This window comes from Phytophthora infestans, genomic scaffold (genome assembly GCF_000142945.1).
Source record: "Phytophthora infestans T30-4 supercont1.22 genomic scaffold, whole genome shotgun sequence".
NCBI lineage: Eukaryota > Oomycota > Peronosporomycetes > Peronosporales > Peronosporaceae > Phytophthora > Phytophthora infestans.
In genome coordinates, this window is record NW_003303737.1 from 1842931 (window position 1) to 1857073 (window position 14143).

Here is a 14143-nt window from a genome sequence, read left to right on the forward strand (position 1 = left end):
GAAGCGGTCTACTCTCAGTGGGGCCGCCATCGCCGCCAGTGTATGGAGATTCATGTGCAACCCCATCCAGTCAGTGACGACCGGCACGGGCGAGTCAGCAGCGCCCGAGGATGGGATCGTCGCCGCGAGAACACGCCAGAGTGGCGCAGCGTGTGTCAGCGTTGAACGCGGTGTAGCCAGAGTCAAGTGTGCGAGTGACCATCGCGAAGCCCACCGAACGGACGCGGGCTCTCAGGTTTGAATTTGCGTCGCCCAGAGCAAGCCGCTTGAACTGACAGCCCAAGTCTCCTCTATCCCATCGCCATGCAGAGCACTAGCCCCAATAACTATAGCCAGCCCATCGACGACAACGCTGCGCCGCGCGAGGTGGCGCCATTTCTCAAGAGCCTTCGTCGAATGCTGTTGGACGAGAGCGACACTGTGCTGCGATGGACGCCCGACGGCCGCGCCTTTGAGATCCACGACATGCAGGAGATGACGGCTCGCGTACTTCCCAAGTACTTCAAGCACTGCAAGTACACGAGCTTCCAGCGCCAGCTCAACTACTTCAACTTCCGCAAGTGGACCAAGTCCAAGGCTGTCGTCTGCACCTTCTCCAATGATTTCTTCCTGCGCGACCAGCCTGAGCTTGCATGGAGAATCACGCGCAAGAAGTCTCTCAGCCCGCATGTGCTGCCCAAGTACCGACCCACGGCTGCTGCCCGTGCATCTGTCATGCCCTACTGGAAGAAGGAACCTCTTTCCGCTCCACACCCTATGAGCTTTGAGAACATGCTAAACGGTGACAGTCGATGTCGCATGCCCTACCCGGCAGTGGGCAACGACCTCATGCTCAAACAGCACGAAATTCGCCACCCACAGCAGACGCATATGAGCCGGCGCTACTACAGCTTCAACATGACTGCACCGCCGTCGGAGCCGTACACAACTACGAGAAGCTACGACCTCCCGAATGGAGAGCAGACTGAGCCACTCGACTGGATTGACTGTCTGCTACCGCCGACGGACGACTCGTACATGTGTATGTACCCGCCAGCAGTGCCCTTCACTATGAACAGTGTCAACATGCGCAAGAGCTTCGAGTTCGTGCCCTCCGCTACTCTGTGAAACTTTGCAGCACTGTATGTGTATAGTCTCTATGCCGAGGAGCGGAGGCCAAAATTTGCAACGTAGCAGCCGCACGTCCGTAACCAAGACATCGAAATACTTGTACCTACCCATCGACCCATTGCTGCGGGAGAAAGGTTTAGCAGGATCAACATGTCCTTGCTGGTCTCTTCACTGCATAACACCGCTAACTCCATTTATTCTTCAACGTCTCTAGACACACTGTCTGGGTTGATCTTAGCTTCACATGATCGTCTCTCTTCGCAATTTTATTTCCATGTTATCATCTGAGTCCACGGACAGTCGACGAATGTGTGCAGCTGCAGGCTAGGAACGTGTTGGTCAACGCTGCAACCGGGTGGTGTCTGACACCCGCACAAAGGCCTTCACGAGTTCGCGATAGCCCTGCGCCATGTCAGCAGTGGCTCGTGTGCTTTGCTCCAGTGAGCGCGCGATGGCCAACAGCACGCTGCGCTGTTCAGCCAAAACCAATGACGGCGTCTCCGTGTTGCCTTGCGTCAACTGGTCCTCTAGCTCTCTGCACTTAGCTGTTTGCTGCTGGAAAATCTGAATCAGATCCTGGAAGCCACGTGCCATACCCGCAGCCGCCACCGAACTCTGTTCCACGGACCTGGCCAACGAGCGACTGTCGTTGTAGTCACCTCCAGCATCGTCGCTCGCGGTCGTAGCACTGCTGCCTTGCACCTGTTCGTGCTCTCGTGTCGAGTCTCGCCTGATCCGAGAATGGACATCATCTTCTCTCTCATCATCGCTGCGTTTCCGCTTGTGACGCGGAGGAGGGACCACGGCCACCTCCGACGGTGTTGATACCGACGTAGCAGTATGAAACGCTTCAGAGTTCCCAGACCCCACCTCCTCCTGCTGCTGCTGTTGCTTAGTCCCTTCATCTTTTGACCCCTTCTCCTTCAATCGCCTGTTCACGGACTGCTCTTGCGAATGGTCTGGTCCGCCGTCGCCCACGACCTTCTTCATGTGGGCCTCGAAGACCCAAGGCAGTTTGCTCTTAAACTTGTGGCACTTGGGCCGCAGTCGTTTGGCATTTTGCCACCATTCCTCGCTCATCTCTGTGCCGCTCGCTTGAAAGCCTGGCTGGGAACTCAGCCACTTATACTCGGCGTACTCGCCGCGTAGGTTTTTAAATTTAACCGCCACTTGGCTTTCCGTCCATGGTTGCTCGCGCGGGAAGCTCCGGTTCAGCGACGCTGTCAGGTGCTCGCGCGCGCTCTGCGTGAGCAACACGCCGTTTTTCGATTTGTTGTCTGAGTCGGCGCGCAACGCCGCGTCTAGCTCTAGCAGCCTCAGTATCTCTGCCTCGAGAAACAACACCATCGTAATTAGGGATGGTTTTGGACTAATTTAAAACTGTCTAATATACTTCCAGAAAACGTCCGAAATTCCATTCAAAATTCCAAACTATCTAAAACTAACAGACAGAATATTCTCATTTGAGGGTCATTGAGCAGCATTGCGGCACTACTGCACTGCCAGTGCCAGCACAAGCTAGGATACTGCACGATACGTCGGCGCATTGCTCACTGCCCGACCTGGCAGTAGCTGCAAGTCTCGAGCTCATGCAAGAAGCCTAAGAGAAGGCCAACCGGGACCGCAGCCTCACACAGCTCTAGTTCTTGGAACTGCCGAAGTACGTTACCTCTTTTTTGCCTATGTATACGATATAGTGCGTGACTGACTTCCCATTTGTGTTGTTCTAGTCAATATCTGTGATGCGCCTGTCAAAGCTGTGGACATGTTAATGCAGGGGAATATGCAGCCAGTGGCCCCGAAGGATGCGAATGAACCGATTCCTTTACACGGAGGAAATTCGCGATGCCTTCATGAAACAATTCGCTCTGGTAAGTTGCTTATTTATCTGACACCTAGTCACAAGAAACTCTACCTCACCGATTTCATAAAGATTATCTTACGTGTCAGTTGCCTGCATTATCCGCCCAATACGCAGACGGTGGCTGATGCCGTTCGTAGTCTTCAGGCGCTGCCGCTCAACCACGACGCATTAGTGATACAATTTTGCGAGGTGGGCTCTATTCAAAGACCGTCTAGAGGGAGGTTGGGCATGCTTGTTTGTGCTGCAAATTAAAGAATGACTTATGGGTTTTTAGCTACAGATTTAAGTCATAAGAGCGCGTTGTATTTAATTGAGGATATCTACACTTTCAGGACACGATTGATGCCTTGCAAGGTTGATGTCATCACTTTGAATTGTGCCATAGTTGATGTAGATATAGGCAAGCCTTTCAACTTTTTCAACTGATAGCCTGTTCCTTCGCTTGGAGTGAATGTGGTCGAATATACTCCAGGCCCTCTCACTGGCTGCTGACGACGTAGGAACCGCAAATACCATTTGAGCTACCTTTTTGAGAAGAGGGTAGCTCTTTTCGTCCTTGGCACCCCAATAATCACGTGGAGATGCTTCTAAATACTTCATTCGTAGATCTTCACCACCCCTCCGCTTCATGCATTTAAATTTGAGAATCTTGGCGGTCAATTTGGCCATATTCGCAGGAGTTATCAGGCCGCATCGTGGCCGCAGTAATTGCACCGCCTGTGTTTCTTTCCATTCTCACGCTCAATAGTATAGTGATTCCAGGTTTCATCACGCGGGCGTCCGACCTTCAGTGGAGACACTCGAAAACGACGAGATGACCCTGGAGTACGAGGCGATCGCGCGGGATTAAGAGAAGTCCTGGGCGACCGAAACGAAGCGTGAGGAGGCCTGGGCGATCGTGTAGGAGTAGAAGCACGTGGAGGACGCGATGGTGTTGCTGAGCGAGGTACTTCCGCCACGGTTGGCATAGGGGGGGATCGCGCTGGTGCTGGTGTCGGAAGGGGTCGAGATGGAGGTGGCGAGTGAGGTGGAGGCGAGAACATCACCCTACGCGAGCCTGTTGCCGGCGACGTAAGATCCTCTGGCGGGCTTAGCGGAGAGGAACCTCTTTGGTAAGGGCTGTAGCGAAGCGTCCTCCATAGTGCCGAGCTGGGGGGCGAGCGGAACCTTCCGAAATCTGCGTGTAGATCGCGGGGAGTATCCCCAGATGATCTTTGCTGTATGTTCTCCCATTGTGGCGGCCCGCTGCCAGTATCTTCCTCCCTTGTCGCCATGAGCAGAGCCGAATCCTCTCTTTCGCCCGGGTACCTTTGGGATTCTATATGAATTTTGGAATTTTGGATACTTCTAAACTGTTTAAAACGTTTTTGTGTATTTTAAACTTTTTTACTCTTCAAATCTGAAACCATCTCTAATCGTAATTAGTGGTGTAATAATCTGAAAAAAACACGTGAGTCTGATCGAAGTGACAAAATTTGACATTTGACAGTAATATTGAAGACCCGGGGCCAGGTCATCTGGACCTACCGGTAGCAGGTGCCCGGGGGATTCGCATTTCTATGCTCGCGCAGTACTTCCTGGTCCAAGTTCTCAGCACAGTATGGTTGATGATGATGAAAGGTGATCCTTTGTTTTTGGAGTTTACACTTAATTTCTTAAAGAAGCCTTATAGATATTTGTGACGGGGTCACAAAGCACCTTGCGCTTGAGGAAGTCGGCTCCCGAGAGCTTATACACTCTCAGTGAACAGTAGCTCTCTGGATATTCATATCCAGAGTTTTAGAAACCGTCGATGATCCCCTATAAATAATTAGGGTGCTACATTTGTAATTATTAAAAGTATAGTGGCTTGCAAGTGATAGGCTAAAAGGACGGAATACCTAATAAACTACGGTAAAGCATAAAAAGCACTGGTGAATGTCGTTCCAAGCCGCCTGGGTCAACATTCACGCTATCTGGTTTTAGGTGGATGTTGCTCCAATATACGATACCACCGATGGTGGGTGGTACAGTACATGAAGGCTACATGATTTAAAGAAGGGAATAGATGAATACTTATAGGATTCCTATCGAGGCCGTCTCGCGTCAAGACAGCAAGGTCGGACGACAGCGCACGTTCGACCGCGGCTTCTTCATTTTGGCTAAGCTGTATCCTCATACACATCAACCTTACGACGTAACGCGTAAGTAAGCCCCCCTTCCTCTCTCACACACACACACACATCACACACATCAGAGGAAGAAAACAAATTACCACGTCGGGTATTTCAAAGGGAGGACTGACAGTAGAGAAAATGATTCTTGCTCCGCTTCGTCATCCGACTCGCAGGATTCCTCAGCGTTCATCTTTCTATGTCGCCGTCACTCGAGTGAAAACGTTATCGCAGTTGTATCTCATGGCCCCCCTTACGAAAGCGTTTTAGGAGTATTTTGCTCCAAGTCGTGATGCGCTGGCAGAAACCCAAAGACCTCATGCAATTGAGGATCGAACAGATTAAGAAACCATAATGCTGTGGAAAAATTGCTACAGGTCTTCTTTAAAATACAGTACTTTCTTAAGTTAGGGTACCAGCTTGTTTTCAAGTTTTTGAAGTTTGGGGATAGCCACTCAAATGAATGACTATCATTCTCGCTCGGTTTGTTAATGTCTTCTTCTAGACTGGAAGTCTTAGTTAAATCGCAATTCTTCTCCTTTTTTTCTTCTAAAAAGTCCTTCATTCCGCACTAGTTATTACTTTTTTAAAATACCGTAATATCCAGAGCTTCACCGGGCTTAGCACGGCATTAGTTCACAGGTCCCTTTTTTGGCGAAGGGAGAGAATTGGCCAGTTTTAGGATATTTGTAATCTCGATGTATTTATAGGAAGGGTGTATCCTTTGGTTACGGAGTATGCGGACGTGGTGAACAAACACCCACCGACCCAGCTCCCACCGGATCGAGGCGTACGGTGTAACGGGGTACGTAGCCCTAAGAGTACCCTGGTTACATGAAGTGTGACACGTCATTCTTCGGATATTTGGTACAAAGTACCAAGGTCGTCCAAAAGCCAACCATTGGTTGATGACATTATATTTCTATAGGTGACTTATAGTTTGTATTAAACCCAAGCTTTATCTACCTATAAATATACTCAGTTTACATTCCACCTTAATTAGGTCACTTCGCTCTCTTTTGAATAAAGAGGGGACCTGTGAACTGCCGTTCACTGAGAGTTTGTATACTCTCGGAAGCCAACTTCCTCTAGCGCAAGGTGCTGTGTGACCCCGTCACACTTGGTAGCACTCGTAGTCAATCCACGCCACTGCGGGTAGACTACCTGAACCTCTCCGAAGTTTGTTGCCATGGATAGGAACGACTTCTCCCATATGAACGACTCTCAGTTCGAGTCGGTTCGGAAGATGGCAGGCATCTTCGGGATGGAGGCCCTGCAGAGCCTGGGGGTGTCAACACCGGCCGAGCAGCTCGAGCGCGTCAATGCGTTTGACGCGTACGAGCAGGGCCTCATCGCGCATGTGCGGGAGAACCGGTAGGCTTCGGCGGCGGAAGAAAATCCGCCTCACCCGAAGCCAATACGGCTGAAGGTTAAGCCGTATGAAGGGAAGGAAGGCGAGAATCTTCACATCTGGGTCCGAGAAGTAGCGCTCGCGATGGACGCGGCTCTGATCTCGACCGAGCAACTTCGTGTTGCTTTTGCACTCTCCAACCTTAGCGGCCGTGCTAAGAGTTGGGTGTACACACGGGAAGCAACATCCCCTCGAGGTTTCACATCCTGGGCTCAGCTGTGTGAACAGCTTCGAGCCGCGTTCCTCCCGGCGAACTACGAGTACCGGCAGCGTTCGCGCTTCCTCTCGTGTAAACAAGGGAGGTGTGAACTGCACGAGTACGTGTAAGAGATACGGGAGCTCACGGCGTCCCTAGTAAGAAACCCACTCAACGAACACATCACGATGACTGTGTTCATGGACGGCCTTCGAGTGGGCCCCGCACGCACTTAGCTGTTCCGGGTGCAGTCAAGCACGCTTGAAGAGGCGATTCAAGTGGCTCTTCAAGAAGAGTATAGCCATCGCCAGGCGCGTACGCCGGCCTCAGCGTGGCCTGGGAGCTCCTTGTCGGCTCCCGGTCGAACAAGCCCCAAAACGGACCAGTTCCCATGGAGCTCGGGTCCGCCGAACAGCGTGACATCCGCTGCTTCGGCTGCGGGAAGATGGGCCACTTCAAGCATGACTGTCCCGCGGAAAGAATCCGCAGACGGTCCTTCCCCAAGCCCGTCCTCAAGGGTCGCTGGCAGAAGCCAGAATCCCGGGGACAGGGGAACGCCCGAGACCAGTAGGGGCGGGGCGCCCTACTGGGGAAGAACTAAGTCTTCGTGATGGGTGCGCGGGTGGCGCGTACCACGAAGACTTAGCCCCTGAGAGTCTTCGCACTCTCGAATCGGCGAAGAGCAGCGGCGGGTTGCTCGTAGTACACGGATGTGTACGGGGATACGATCATCCCTTTAGAATCTTTATCGATTCTGGAGCGTCGAAGAATTTCGCACGCCGCCAGACGGTTGCTCGTAACAGCAACAAGTTGTCCGATGCTTTGAGGGAAAGCAAGGGCAACGGGACGGTGTCAGTGCGACTGGCCGACGGGAAGGTCGTCACTGTCCCCAACGTCCAAGTGGATCTGGCCGTCAAGTTTGAAGACTTTGACAGCCTCGAACAGCTCACTGTTCTCGATATGGATCCATATGAAATGATCCTGGGCATGCCCTGGCTTGAGAAGCACGAGCCCTGGATCGACTGGCGAGGCAAGGCAATCGGTGCCAGCCGCCCTGCGCAGTCCGACAGAGCATTGGTGAGTCATGTTCCCACCTCTGTCAGGACCCGGGGCGCCCGCAAGGGTTGCCAGGGTACCAAAGCATCCGGCAGATGCTTGGGAGTCGTCGACGTATATGACGACTCCGAAGATGTTTTGATGGTGGCAGCGCCCAGAAGAGGCGCTGACCAAGTGGGTAACTTAGGTCCACAGGCGGGTAGCTTAGTTCCGCAGACAGCTGCAGCTGTCACGAGCACTGAGAACAGCGTGTTCAGAGTGGATTACAGAGTTCCACTCACGGTCGCCTAGACCTTAACTGAAGAGGAAGACGTCGGATACGCTTCCTGTGTGGGTAACAGAGTTCCACACACGGTCGCCCAGACCTTAACTGAAGGGGAAGACGTCGGATACGCTTCCTGTGTGGGTAACACAGTGCCACACGCGGTCGCCCAGACCTTAACTGAATAGGAAGGTGTTGAACACGCTTCCTGTGTGGGTACCAGAGTACCACACGAGGCCACGAGTGCCTCGGATGTCGTAGCGCCGACATCCCTAGACGTGGGCAGCAAAGCTCCACGTCACGGTCGCCGTCGTCAACGACGCCGCCGCCGCCTCAAGTCGGATCCGAACTTCGTTCAGATCGACGTCGCTTCAAGCGACTCGGAGTCCAGGGCCCGGGCTCCTCCGACAAGGCCGGTGGAAGAGTGTTATCACATCTTCGATGGCGAGACCGGTTTACCCGCCAAGGCATCTGGTGTCCACTTGGAACCGTTGCCAGAGGTTGCAGAGATACTGAACCTCGAGGAAATGACGGTCGAGTCTTTCCTGGCCAACCTCAAGGCTGGAGAGATTGCTGAGATGGTGCTCATGAGACCTGAGATCACTCGGAAGGAGCTGAATTCCTCCTCTGTCTTGGACGAGAACGTCCTGGAAGACCTAAACAAGCAGCGTCAGGCGCGCTTGGGTTCTGAGATCCTTAATAACCCCAAGGATCCGGTGTATCCTTTGGTGACGAAGTATGCGGACGTGGTGAGCAAACACCCACCGACCCAACTCCCACCGGGTCGAGGAGTACGGCATGAGATTGACCTCGTGCCTGGCACAAAGTATTGTGTCACGAGGCAACCTCTCCCGCGCAAACAGTGCGAGATCATTGATGCCTTCTTCGCCGCGAAAGTGAAGGCAGGCATGGTGCGGGAGTCGAAATCCCCGCACTTGACGCCGACTTTCTGCGCTCGGAAGCCGAACGGAAAGTGGCGTCTAGTTCATGCTTACAACAAGCTGAACAACGCGACGGTGCCGACCCAAACACCAATCCCACGAAAGGATGTGTTGCTAAACAACATGACCGGCAGCGTACTGTACAGTGCGCTGGATTTGGTAGACGGATACTACCAGATCCTGATGAGAGAGAGCGACATCCCGCTCACCACGGTGAGCACTCCAAGCGGTATGCTTTGGGAGTGGCTCGCCATGCCGCAGGGCTTGTCTAACGCCCCGGCGACGTTCAATCGCCAGGTGACGCAATTGTTCCGCCCATTACGTACCTTCGTACAGACGTACTTCGACGACATATTCGTCCATAGCCGTGCCGAGGGAGGCAAGACGGCCATGGAGGTGCATTTAAGGCACCTCCGTCGAGTGTTGGACGTGATGCGAGGGAACAAGCTCTACGTTAACATCGACAAGTGCGTCTTCGCGTCACCAGAGATTAAAGTTCTCGGTTGCTTCGTAAGCAACGTGGGCGCTCGGGCTGACCCAGACAAGGTCAAGGTCATCGCAGCATGGCGACGCCCCGATCCCAAAAGGATCTTCGAAAGTGGTTGGGCTTGGCCAACTACCTTCACAAGTACAGCGCAGGGTACGTGGGCTTCGCTAAGCCCTTGTCGAGCCTCCTTCAGAAGGACGTCGACTGGCGCTGGGAGCAAGAGCACCAGGCTGCTTTTGACAGCATCAAGGCCAGTCTCCAAGAGGCCCCTGTCCTGGCCCTGCCGGACGAGACGAAGCCGTTTAGCATCGTCTGCGATGCCTCCGACTACGCCATCGGATGTGCATTGCTGCAGGCCGACACGGCTGGACATGAACGAGTCATCTTGTTCCAACCCAGGCAGCTCAAAGCCGTCGAGCGGAACTACCCTGTCCACGACAAGGAGCTCCTGGCAATGAAGTATGCCCTTGTGTAGTTTCGGGTTCACATTCTGGGCTCTCGGCCCTTCGTGATCTACACAGACCACGCATCCTTGTAGACGGCGACTAACGCCTCACCTCTCCCAAAGGATGGCGAGGTGGCTGTCCTTCTTCGCGGAGTACAACTTCCGCGTCGAATAGAAGCCGGGCAAGCTCAACGTGCTTGCGGACGCCCTCTCTCGGCGTCCTGACTATGAGTTGGCCCACATCACACGGGTGACAACAAATCTATATGATCGGATACGCTTGGCGTATCGGGACGATGAGGCTGTCGCGCCTATCGTCAAGTTCCTTATGGCAGGAACGAGCGCGAAGTCCGACTGGCTCTCGTCGCGACAGCGCTCACGGCTCCACCGATATGAGTTGAAAGATGGCCTCCTCTATTACCGGGTGAAGCCCACTGATCCTCCACGGGTGGTCGTTACTAACGACGAGGATCTGAAGTTCGATATCCTCGCGGAGGCGCACGACGCGCCCTCCAGCGGCCACTTGGGCCGCGAGAAGACCTCTCTGTCGGTCTCTCAGGCCTTCTGGTGGACCCACATGTACAAGTGGGTCGCCCGGTACGTTAAGACATGTGAAACATGTCAGCGGGTCAAACCCGCAGGGCACTCTTCGGCTCCACTACAGAACCCGCCCATACCGGCTGACTGTTGGAAGTCGATGAGTCTTGACTTCATCTTTGGGCTTCCCGCCGACGGGCACGGCAACACCGGAATTTTGGTGCTCGTGTGTCGGCTGAGCAAGATGGTACATCTTGCTCCGGTTCCCGTCACTTTTACGGGCGAGCAAACCGCAAGGTTGTTCGTCGATGGCGTGTTCCGCAAATCACGGTCTCCCGGAGACGATTGTCTCGGCCCGAGACCCGCAGTTCACGGCTGCGTTTTGGAAAACACTGCTCCCTTTACTGGGATCTCGTCTGCAGATGTCCACTGCGGACCATCCGCAGACAGACGGTCAGACAGAGCGCGTCAATCGAGTGCTCGAGGACACTCTGCGCACTGTGTGCGCGGCAGCACCACGTACGTGGTCGACGCAGCTTCCAGTTGTTGAGTTTGCGCTTAACAACGCGGTGCACGCGTTCACGGGGTTCATGCCGTTCTACTTGAGCGGCTTCCGTCACCCCAGAGTGCCTCTCACTCTTCGAGGAGAAACTGACCCCTCTATTCTAAGTGGGGGAGAGGCTCGGAAAGCCCTTTCCTCCCAGGTCTCGGATGTGAGACAAGTTTCGCTGCGGAAACAATTGAAATCTATTATGGATACCAAGCTGAGCGTTGTCAGCAGGGTCCGCGATGCCATGGCAGCGGCCCAAGACAAACAAAAGGAGTACTCCGACAAACATGGAAGAGGAAACTTAAGTGTATTTAAAGTGGAGGACTTAGTGTTACTAGACACGAGGAGCCTACCTCTTGACACTGTCAGCTCTGTTGGCAGCAATACGCTGAAGCACCGCTTCATCGGACCATTTGCAGTCCTGGCCAGACATGGTGCGTCGTACACCATCGACCTGCCAAAGTCAATGACGACGCACCCGACGTTCTATGTTGGACGTCTTAAGCGGTACTTTGATCCGCAGGAGGTTGCTGATTCGCGGACCCACCTTGACCCAGCTCCTCGAAGCGAGGGCCGGTCACAGACGTCGACGAGGGCGTCGGAGCAGGCACCCAAGCCTCGGTCGGAACGGCAAGGCTGCGGTCAAGACCGTACGCCGGAGGGGCTCCGTACGAACGGACCCCCGGCGCCATACGCCGAGTACGCTGAGTACGCCAGGTATGCACCATACGCGTACGTCTGGGAGTGTGCCGAATGCGGCTCCGGACGTGGCAGCAGAGCCTCGATCCGTCGGATCATGCGAAAGGCCTCGTCCAGATCGGACGAAGAGGCCCGGCGATCCACCCGCAGATGCAGGCTCGCGACCTCTCGCTCCAACAGGTCCAGGCGGTCCGCAAGACGAGCGAGCTCGCCCTGATTCCCGGCCTGAGCGGCAGCATCACCGCCAGTCCCAAGGCCAAGTGCAATCTTAAGCACGAGGACACGTTGACGGAGGCGGTCAACCTCAGGGCCCTGTGTCGGACCCGCAGCCGGAGCACTCGGACGAGAGTGGCGTTCGGGAGGCGCCGAGTACTCGTACTCGTACGAGGGCACCTCTGCCCCTGCTTGACCGGAATGGAGAAGTCCACTTCCACGTGGGGCGGATCCTCCAGGAGCAACGGCGTCGCGGTAAGCGACAGCTCCTCGTGAAGTGGAGGGGTTATGCCCACTCCGAGAACTCGTGGGAGCCGATTGAACGGCTCCTGATTGACTGTCCAAAGGCTGTCGCAATCTGGGAACAGAAGCGGCGGCAGCTTCATAAGTAGTCCGGGGCTTCTTGCCCGAACGGGGTACGGACGATGAATACATTCCGTACCCGCGCTCATCGTGAGCGCTGGAAGCCGCACGCTTCAGGATGTCCCTTGGCAGTATGCGCTTGCTGACCAAGTGGGCAAACCGAACACGAAGATCACGCTGGTCCAGGATGCGGGACAGCAGCTGATCTTCATGTAGGTCCCGCAACACCGAGGGTGAGTACTTGAGAAACTCCACCCAAGCCCAGAACATGTCCTCACAAGAACTCCAGGTGGGACAGTTCTCGGGCATAACCCAGGAGTATCCCCAAAGAGGATAGAGACCACCCCGGGTCTCGAGCTTCTTACGACAAGTCGTGAAGTCCTTCAGGGGGATGCGGTGTGCCGCGAGAAGCACACACCGAGCAGCCTCCAAGTTGTCAACGAACAACTGTTCTTTCTGAACAAGGGCACGTTCGTAAATGCCCCTAGAAGTGTGGCCACCCACAAGGCCACGAGGAGCGACGAGAACCTCTAAGAAGAGGTCAGCCCCAGAGCTCTCCTCGGGAGGCCAATACCCTCTTGAGTTGATGGCAGCTCCCTGGCTGACGGGTGCCACCACCGAACCCCCACGCACACGCTGGGCATCTCGGAAATCCTCCTGCTGCTGGTCGAGGGCGTTAGTGACCTCCCGGGGCTCAGAGATAGCACCCTCCTCCTCATCTTCTTCCTCCTCCTCGTCCTCTTCATCCGAGGAACCGAAAAAGTTCCGATAGAAGTACCCAGTCTCTTTCTCCTCGCGGAATGAAGTGGAGACTTCGAAGCCGTAAGTTTCTTAGAGGGCTTGGCGTCTTCGGCTTTGGCGGTCTTAGCACGCGCAAGACCCTCGGCAAGCGAGGAGTGTTTGCGAGGTTTCTCCTCCCAGCCCTTAGCCTTGACGGCCGGACTCTCGGAGCGCACCGACGTCCTGGGACTGTTCTCCTCGTGATCACTAGGGAGCGACTGGACGCTGTCGTCTTTGTGCTCGCTGGGCACTGGGCTGTGCCCTCCCGCAGAGCCCACAGGGGCATCGTGCGTGCTCTCGGACTCGGCTTCGTCCTCACTGCCAAAGTCGAACTCACGTTCAGCGAACCGAGGGCTCGGACGATTATCTGGGAAGGCCGAGGGCGACGGGCTGCGGTGCTTGCTTGTTCGCTTGCCCACAGCCGCGTCACCAGATGAGCCGATCGCCTCCGAGGCCACCTTAGTAGCCTCCTGGAGTGCAGAGCCTTAGCCGCGAGGCTTAGCGCTCTTGGCTTCCGCCTTTCCGGAAGCAGCCTTGGAGCGTGTCTTCACACCGCTCATCACAGTGCCACGGGGCATGCCAACGGCTGAGGTGGAGATCAAGAAGAGGAGCGCACAGACTGCTGCTCGAGGCTCTAACTGTAAAGTGAGCCTCCGCCACGCTCGCACGGCCAAGTCGATGTTTTTCGACTTTGAGAATGAAAGTTTGCGACGTACACTTCTTAATTCTGACTGGTCGGTAAGCCGAACCTAAGTGGGGGAGGATGTAACGGGGTACGTGGCCCCAAGTGTACCCCTAGTTACATGAAGTGGGACGTGTCATACTTTGGAATATCTGGTACATGGAACCAGGGTCGTCCGAAGCCAACCATTGGCTGATGACATTGTTTTTCTATAGGTGATTTAAAGTTTGTATATTTAACTTAAGCGTTGCCTACTTACAAATATACTCAGCTTACAACTTACCTTAAATTGGTCATTTCGTTCCCTTTCGGTAAAAGAGGACCTGTGAACTGCCGTTCACTGAGAGTTTGTATAGCCAACTTCCTCTAGCGCACCATACCTGCCTTCGCTTTC

General features: G+C 54.5%; 3 protein-coding genes across 3 annotated transcripts; 1 reads left to right on the top strand and 2 right to left on the bottom strand.

Annotated features, from left to right (window-relative positions):
* Positions 1 to 396: 396 nt before the first annotated feature.
* Positions 397 to 1107, top strand: PITG_11760 (HSF-type DNA-binding protein, putative; the record flags this gene model as incomplete). The annotated part of the gene is made up of 2 exons (XM_002901224.1): positions 397 to 669; positions 961 to 1107. 2 exons carry the CDS (start codon positions 397 to 399, stop codon positions 1105 to 1107), a joined length of 420 nt encoding a protein of 139 aa, XP_002901270.1.
* A 342-nt stretch (positions 1108 to 1449) lies between these two features.
* On the bottom strand, positions 1450 to 2457 carry PITG_11761 (uncharacterized protein; the record flags this gene model as incomplete). Its single annotated transcript, XM_002901225.1, has 1 exon — positions 1450 to 2457. One exon carries the CDS (start codon positions 2455 to 2457, stop codon positions 1450 to 1452), a length of 1008 nt encoding a protein of 335 aa, XP_002901271.1.
* An 823-nt stretch (positions 2458 to 3280) lies between these two features.
* On the bottom strand, positions 3281 to 3604 carry PITG_11762 (uncharacterized protein; the record flags this gene model as incomplete). The annotated part of the gene is made up of 1 exon (XM_002901226.1): positions 3281 to 3604. The coding sequence occupies one exon, from the start codon at positions 3602 to 3604 to the stop codon at positions 3281 to 3283; it is 324 nt and encodes a 107-aa protein (XP_002901272.1).
* Positions 3605 to 14143: the final 10539 nt, after the last annotated feature.